This window comes from Hippocampus comes, unplaced genomic scaffold (genome assembly GCF_001891065.2).
Source record: "Hippocampus comes isolate QL1 unplaced genomic scaffold, H_comes_QL1_v1.1 scaffold92, whole genome shotgun sequence".
Classification (NCBI taxonomy): Eukaryota; Metazoa; Chordata; class Actinopteri; order Syngnathiformes; family Syngnathidae; genus Hippocampus; species Hippocampus comes.
Window position 1 is genome coordinate 2,418,836 of NW_017805379.1, and position 8,433 is coordinate 2,427,268.

The following is an 8,433-nucleotide window of genomic DNA, read 5'->3' on the forward strand; positions in this document are numbered from 1 at the left end:
CTTGAAAATCAAAAACATGGACACATAAACAGTCCTTTGTCACACAGCCCACATGACAAGCGCTAATAAATGTAAACACGGCTCCAGTGACCTAGATATGGCAAAACCACGAAAAGGACTCTGTATTTTCTTGGGCAAATGAATGGTGCGCAAGCCAAAAAAATAAGTACAGTGTGACGCATGGACCACAGAAGGCTTGAAAAGGAGCGCATGGTGTCACATTTCTCAGCACCTCACGAACACACAAAAGATTCACGTGGCCCCTGAGGGCCAATGACTTTTCTCACTCATTCATGCAAACAGTCACTCGAAAAAGAGTAGCTCAAGTTAATTACTGTATTGACTAGGGATGTTTAATACCACTTTTTTTTTTTTTTAAACCGATACCGGTACGACTCTCCTCTCTTGAGAACACTCCGATACGATACCAAGTAACCGATACCACTCGTACTTTCTACACATAAAATTTCTATTAAACCAATGACAGACAATTTTAACGGAAGACCTTTCGTTGAGTTCTGACAAAAGGGAACATCCACTCTGAAATGGAGGATTAAAAAAAACACACACACACACACACACAAAGAACTCACACTGACTTTAGGAACATTTTCAACATTTCTTTGAGATGTGTCAACTTTTCTCACCTTATCAATACTGCACTAATATTAGTCATTCTTTGCAGAGGATAAAGAATACACGACAGTGAGCCGCGTCAATAGCGCCGCAACACAGATGCTGTTTAGTGTCAGCATGACGCTAGTGGACTGAAAGGCGAAGCTATTGGGTTGTTTTTAACCTACGCAACGTGCCATTCACTTTATGTTTAGTTTGACATGAAACTTCACAAAGTTTGACCATGGAGGAGCCCATGTGATGGTGCTTTTTTTTAAAATGCTGAGTGCTCAAGAGAGCGTAGCGCGCGTCATCGCTGCGTCACACAGGCGTCAGGTGGTCAGACAATGAGCTTTTATCTCTGCACTTCTCGCCGGTTGGTGACGCTTCTTTTCAAAACAATGACTTGTCAGCGCAGCGCTCATTGTTGGCACCGATTTGCTTGTTCTTTCAGGATGGCTCGGTGGGGAGTCTTGATGATCTGGCCCAGGAGTATTCTCGCTATTACGGCACCTCCCTCAGCGACGTGTGCGAAAGGATGGAGGAGCTGCGCCGACGCCGATTGGTGCAGGATGCGGATGTGACGGTAAACAAAAATTGCTGACTTGCACTGGGCAACGTGTAAAAACATCGTGATCTTATCATCTGTCTTCGCCAAAGGTTTATTGCACGGTGTGAAGCACAAAGTCACCTCCGGTGTGTCTTTAAAGTTGTTCTTAAGTTGGTGACAGCATAAAGAGATGTGTCCACTTCCTGCGCCTTTCAGGGAAAGCTTGACTCAGCGGCCGCATCGCTGGAGCTGCGCTCTCAGATCCAGGTGAGGTCACATGTGTCAGCGGCCATGTTGGCAAGATTACGCTGTGGCGTGATGCAATTTGCACCACATGATGCTCCCCAGACTATCAGCAAATACATTCCATTTGCTGACAGTGTGCGCTGAATCTGGAAATACTCACAATGCTTCACTTTTTTTTTTTTTTTTTTTTAAACATTTGACTCATGGTTACCGCCTTATTCCAAAATGGATTCCGTGTTTTCGTCAAATCCCGACACACAACAGCTCCTAATGAAAAAATGGGGGGAAGACGGGGAATGTCATTTGAAGTTTTTCTGAAATTAGAAAAATAAATGTGGAAAAGGTGAAGCACTGTCAGTACTTTGCTGATGCATTATTTTGTGTTTGCTAGCGATGAGACGTGACATTTTATTCCTGTTCTCAAGGAATCTCTTGGACTCTGCAGCACCACATCTACTCCGGAGACGGACAGGAAGTAAGGATCTGAACTCATTACATTGACATGATTAATTAGGGGCTTCCCTTGAAAAAGAAAAAAAAAATCTTCATTGATTGAATGAGCTCCTCTGTGGAGAGACGCCAGCTCAACTCTGCCCTCACGCTATCAACCCAACAGAAAAATAAACTCCCCTCAAGCAATTATGAACAAATTAACAAAATGAACTAAATCCAATACTTGGGACAAATACAAAGCTCTGAAGACAAATAAAAACCACCCCAAATAAATGATCAATTTAAGACCGCCAAACACCTCTGCCAAACAATGGCCAATTTAATACAAATAAATGCCGACCTTTAGCAACCATTGACTCAAGACGAATGACCACCTTCCTCAAGTAACATCATCTTACAGTAAAATTTTTAAAAAAAAGTCTCCTTCAGACGAACAAAAAGTCAAGATAAAGCTGCAACTGTCTCAGGCGATCAGCAGCACAACACGAATTAAAAAACAAAAAGCCTCCCTCAAGCAATTATCACAAAATTCTTTAGACAAACGAATGCCTCTCTCAAACAATCAACTGAATACAATCAAATGTCTACCTCAAGTAAGCTTCAACGTCAAAAGATAAAACGCTTTCCCCATGCCACGTCAGCTTTAGACAGACAAAAGGACTCCCTTAAGCAACCGACAACTTCATCCAAATAAAACACCGCGCTCAAATAATCGTCAATTTAAGATAACCAAATACCCGCCCTCACATGTAGGCAACGTCTGGGATGAATTTTACGCCATCTTTAATTTGTTCTGTGTTAAAAGCTCAAAACAATTGCTCCATCTGCGTGTCAAACCGGTCGTGAAGACGTCCATTCGTCATATGCGCCATCATCCGCGTGCATACGCGCCACTTCCTGCTGCCCTTGAGACACTCGTGCGTGTGTGCGTGCGTGCATGCGTGTTGGTCATTCCAAACTTGGCTTTGTCTTTCCTGCTTTTGTTTCCTCTGTTGATGAGTCACAGGATGATTAGGATTGGAGCACGCAAAAAGGATGTCGCTTTCTAAACATCCAGTGATTCATGAAGTCTCCTTTATTTTAATTTTATTTTTTTAAATAAACCGAAATTATTCAGCTGCCCTAATTTAAAAAAAAAGAGAATAATAATGTGGTATATAGTACGGTAATCTGATTTTTAAACACATAAATAGTATACATTTTTTTTAAAGTCTTTCTTTTATTTTTTATTTTATTTTAATACATTTTTACATGAACAAAACAGATTAACTGAATAAATGTCATTCTATCTCCTATTCATAATTCATACTTTTTTTTTTTTTTTTTGTCGCTTTTCATTTACCCAAAATGTTTCGGCGGAAGTCTTTCATGCGTGACTCATCTTTTATCAGCTGATATTCAATGAGATAAGACAGTCGTCACCGATCACTACAAAAGGGAAAACCACATTACCGATCGGGAAAAGGCCCGAGTCATCCGCATTGAAGACAATAAAACCCCAGCGTTGGATTCGGGAGGTTATCGAGGTCAGGAGGCGGGGCCAGAGGACCATCGAGAGGGACCAGGGAGCAGACGTGCTCATGAGCACCTCGAGCAGCATCCCGTAGGGTCTGAACGGACAGCAAAGGGCGGGAATCGCCTGTCACGCCTTCATTGAACATCAGCCGATAAAGACGAGTCACACGCAATCGAAACACGTCAGGTAAATCACAACCTAAAAAAAAAAAAAAGTGTCGTGATAAGACCCAACAAGTTCAACAAAGCTGATTATTTTTGTCACACACTTCCCCGAGAGCATTTCGCTGTTGAAGTCACTGATTAGTTTTGCCCATTAGTGCCGATTTCCCTTCCATTCCGACATAGCTATTTCCAGTAAAGTGAGCGCGTGCGGGAGGGCGGGAGTTGGGAGAGGAATGCAGGCTCCACATGAAAACTGTCACTGCTGCAAAACGTCCACTCCAAAAGGGGGCCAAAGCCTCTTTTGTTTCCCAACCGAGCTCATGTGTTCATCCATGGAGCGTGGCTGGAGCCTCTGATTTTTTTTTTTTTTTTTTTTTTTTTTTTTTATATTTTTGGGCATCTTTGATCATCGTCACGACGACGCCATTTTGTTGCCCGGTGGCCGACAAAGAGACCACTGAAGGGATGAAGAGAATAAATGTGGAAAAGAGGTATCTTTTACTTGTATTTGACCGGTTCAAGGAAGAAATTTGAACTGGATTTGTGTGTGTGTGTGTGTGTGTGCGCAGGTTTCCCATACACAAGTCCAGTCCTTCGGACGACGGCAAGAGAAGGAGCAAATCCTTTTGGAGCACTTTCAGAAAGACACCCAAAGGAGCTTCCGCCCGCCACCTTGCAAAAGGTAACAAATAAGTTCCATGCTGAAGAAATGCAGTCCACATTTTTTTTCATGGAAGATGAAATGTTGCAGTGATATTACATTCGCAATATTGACTGGTTTAAAAAAAAAAAAAACGTGTGTGTGTGCGTGTGCGTGTGTGTGTGTGTGTGTACCTGCCAGGTGATTTAGTGGGCTTCGTGGCCAGTGAAATCACCATGAGCGATGAAGAGCGCATCCAGCTGATGATGATGGTCAAGGAGAACATGATCTCCATTGAGGAAGCGCTGGCCCGGGTAACATATTACAGAACACAAAATAAACACAGCCACACAGCGTAGATAGTGTAAGCCCAACATTTGTCCGGAACAAAATATTTCTGATTTTGTGTATGCAGTTGAAAGAGTTTGAGATGCAGAAGCAACAGAAGTGCAGGTTGGAGCCGTCCGAGTGCACAGATGTTTGTCATTCTGCCGACGAATCTTTCAGCGATAGCGTAAGTATTTCAAGCATCCAGCTATCTATTTCGCTAGGATGGAGATCTGGGCCAGGGATGGGCAATTTAAATGGGGGGCCACAGAGGACCACGCACCAAGTCACCAGATGACAAAACTGCTATTTTAAATATGGAGAAAAATACTTGCCTCCTTGGAAAATATGTGCTCTTATGATATTTCATCTTTTACTTATCGTATTCCCCCCCCCCCCCCCCCCCCCAATTTGACTCTTCTGTTGCTCGGATTGCTGGTGCTCGTCGTTTACCAACATTACAAAATGCCGTGTACTTTGAAATACTTGACAATAAGAAGATGTCTCATCACCACTGACCCCCGTTGCTGTCCCTTTGTGAACGCGGCCCCCATTTGGAGCCCCCTCTAAGCTCAATGCCACAGTGGTGTCACCCTGTTTTTGTGCTCCACATTCCGACAGCAGCCAGTCATGCCCACCACACACATATTTGATGCAGTTAGTTACTTGGTTAGTTTGTTTGTTCATTCGAAGGATGACACACTTTTTGTTATCCAGTTTATTTTGTTAGTACAATAGCATAGTTACCTTATTAGCCAATTAGCTTGTTAGCCACTTGGTTAGTTATTTGGTTACCCTGATGACAAACAGTATTGCTGTTAGCTGGCATTTGTTTATTCGTTGGTTGGTTGACAGTTAGTTAGTTAGTTGGTTAGTTAGTAGGTTAGTTAGTTAGCTAGCTAGCAGCAGGATTCCACACACTGGGTTGGCTTAGGATGGCACAAACAGTGCATTGTTGAGTGATTTTTTTTCCTGTTTGTCTGTACCAGCTGCGTGAGCTGTCCGACACGGAACAAGATGAGTGGCTGACATTCCGAAGGCTTCACAAGCTGGTCAACTCCACACGCAAGGTGAAGAATAAACTCATCAGGATCGACCAGACCAGGAAGACCGGCGTAGAAGGTACTCCACACACATCAAGCATAAAGCAAATCATATTCAATATTGGCATGTTGTAGTCATTATGTATACTATAGTAAAAACATGAGCTTTTTCTTAATATTGTTATATGATGATCCACAGAGTGTTGTCAGCCAAGCATTTGTCCCGTGGACTCGCTGGCGTCCGCCATGCAGGATCAGCTGGGCTACGGCGAGGACAACGTTACCACGTCGTGCTCTTCTGGCAGCTTGGCCATGTCAGAGGCCCCCGAGCGCAGCCCTCCATGTGGCAGCTCCCCTCGTCACGACGCGCCCGAGGAAGAACAGTCGAGCAACGCCGTATTGGACGAAAACCACCACCAGGGCAACGAGGCCAAGATGGCTCGATCGGTGACAGACGGGGGGCTCCGACATCGCCTCCTCAGCCACCACGGGGTTAGTAAGTTATTTCTCAGTTAGCAGAATGACTCACCGTTATTTGTTTTTCGTTCGTGACATTATAGCTTGATATAGGAATAAAACCTTGGTTGGTCATCTGATTAGCAGAAAAACAAAGCAGACTAACTGAAAAAGTGGATTTCACTGTGGTGAAATCCACTATCATCCAAAATGGATGGATAGTTTGCAGGATGCCTTAAAGTTTGTTCTTAGTGGTTGAGTTAGTTAACATGATGACATAAGTATTTGTTTCATTTCGACTGATTGTGTTAATGTTGATTTTTTAATTATTATTTATTTTTAATGCTTGTATCACAGAGAGCTTGCAGTTTCGGAGGATTTGACGTCACCAACCGCTCAGTGCATGCAGCCCAACACACCGTACGTCCTCGACTATGATGCAAGTGTACAACAATAGAGCAAACGCAAAGCAAATCTTTGTTCAATAACCTTTGGCTTGACTTTGATCATCTCAGGGCGAAGACGAAGACGGCGCTAGGTCCCCTCAGATATCCCGCATCTCCCTGGGCAAGAAAGTCAAGTCTGTCAGGGAGACCATGAGGAAGCACATCACTAAGCGACACCAAGCCTCTATGTTGGATCAGGTACACGAACACACAGCCTTGAGAAGTGACAGCGAGTCAAAGTCTCACTGGAATTGTTCCACAAATCCGGTAATCATCCATTTGAAAGAGACGTTTCTTCGTTCGGGCAAACGATGCACCCTGCAAACAATTGAGAAACTGCCGATTCACGTTGGGTCGAAAGTCAACGTTAACATGCTTTATTTTGTTTGTCATCCATACAAAGTCGAGTCCGGATCGCAGCATTTCCAGCTGCCCTCAGTCCCCTCAATTGAACTCTTCTCTGGAGAAAGTCGAGCTGAAGCCTGGAGGTTCTGTGGAAAGCCTGAGGAGTTCACTCAGCGGACAGAGCTCCATGAGTACGTGTGTGTCTGTGGGCTGTGTGTGTCAAATGTAAGGTGAGCGTCCCTCCCCCGCCTTCACTGTCGTGTGGCTGTGAGCAGGCGGTCAGACGGTGGGCACCACCGACTCGTCCAACAGCAACAGAGAGAGCGTCAAGTCCGAGGACGGCGAAGAGGACGAGCTCCCTTACTCGGGACCCTTCTGCGGACGCGCCCTCGTCCACACGGATTTCACACCCAGTCCCTACGACACCGACTCCCTCAAACTCAAGGTGATTACAGCAAAACAACAAAAAAACAAATTCACCCGAAACTTCTTCTCATGGTCAACTGCTGGTAGAGCGGGTTGCAGAAATAAAGGGGCTCACAGATGGTCGTGAGGTGATCAGTTGGTTCGTTCTCTTGATCACGCAAAGAGGTTATGCAACACTAAAAAAGGTGTTTCAGTAGGTAGTAACCTGGTTTTTGGTTGGTTGGCTAGATCGCACAAACGTTAGTTATGTGGCAAAGTTGGTAGGTTCGTTGAGTTGCTTGTCAGTGAGTGGGGAGGTGGCTTTTAGCAAGTTTGTCAGTCATTTCGTTAGCCGGTGTGTTAGTTAATTGGTTGTTTAGTGAGTTGATTCGTTAGCTGGATTGCCCACACAACGCCGTTTATTAATTAGCAAGACAGCTAGCCATTTATGTCACGCAGAAAGTACGATAATTATGTGACAAAGTTGGTGGTTTAGTTGTGAGTGAGTCAATTAATTAGTTGGACTGTTTGTTACTCAGTTGTTGGGTGGTTATGTCAGTTGTGAACTGAGTTGGTTGGTTCAATAATCCATTGTTGGGTTAATCGGTTGCTTAGCTAACTGGATCACGCATAGTTTTTGATGAGTAGGCAAGCTAATTTTATGACCCAAAGTAAGATTCTCAGTCAGTTTGTTAGTTATGTGACACAAAGGTGAAGGAAAAATCAAGAAATTCCCGCCGGGACGTGTTCATGCAGAGCGGCGACGTGATCGACATGATCAGCAAGCCCCCGATGGGCACGTGGATGGGCATGCTGAGGGGCAAAGTGGGCACCTTCAAATTCATCTACGTCGACGTGCTCAATCCAGAGCGGGCCAAGCCCAAGAAGACCGAGCGCAGGCGCAGGAAGGCCCGGCAGCCCAAGCCGCAGTCTGTGGACGAGCTTCTGGAGCGTATCAACCTCAAAGTGAGTAAGGACGAATCCCGAACCAACCCTTCATCATCATCATCATCATCATCGAGATTTTCTTGATCACTGGAACGCGTGGGACAGGAGCACCTGCCCACCTTCCTATTCAACGGCTACGACGACCTGGACACCTTCCGGCTGCTGGAGGAGGAGGACCTGGACGAGCTCCACATCACGGACCCCCAGGACAGAGCCGTGCTGCTCACTGCCGTCCAGCTGCTGCATGACTACGACGGTAAGGAGAGACGACTCGTCAAC

At 44.9% G+C, this 8,433-nt stretch overlaps 1 protein-coding gene across 1 annotated transcript in view; it reads left to right on the top strand.

The window, feature by feature from the left end:
• The window catches only part of LOC109517234 (SAM and SH3 domain-containing protein 1-like), a 27,289-nt gene that overhangs the window by 17,159 nt on the left and 1,697 nt on the right, over positions 1-8,433 (top strand). The window contains exons 3-15 of the mRNA XM_019872260.1: positions 1,382-1,432; positions 1,837-1,886; positions 4,114-4,226; positions 4,386-4,498; positions 4,600-4,698; positions 5,501-5,633; positions 5,754-6,046; positions 6,368-6,430; positions 6,526-6,654; positions 6,860-6,992; positions 7,077-7,246; positions 7,963-8,172; positions 8,260-8,427. Of these exons, the coding sequence (XP_019727819.1) occupies positions 1,382-1,432; positions 1,837-1,886; positions 4,114-4,226; positions 4,386-4,498; positions 4,600-4,698; positions 5,501-5,633; positions 5,754-6,046; positions 6,368-6,430; positions 6,526-6,654; positions 6,860-6,992; positions 7,077-7,246; positions 7,963-8,172; positions 8,260-8,427 (1,725 nt within the window). The remainder of the gene's footprint in view (positions 1-1,381; positions 1,433-1,836; positions 1,887-4,113; positions 4,227-4,385; positions 4,499-4,599; positions 4,699-5,500; positions 5,634-5,753; positions 6,047-6,367; positions 6,431-6,525; positions 6,655-6,859; positions 6,993-7,076; positions 7,247-7,962; positions 8,173-8,259; positions 8,428-8,433) is intronic.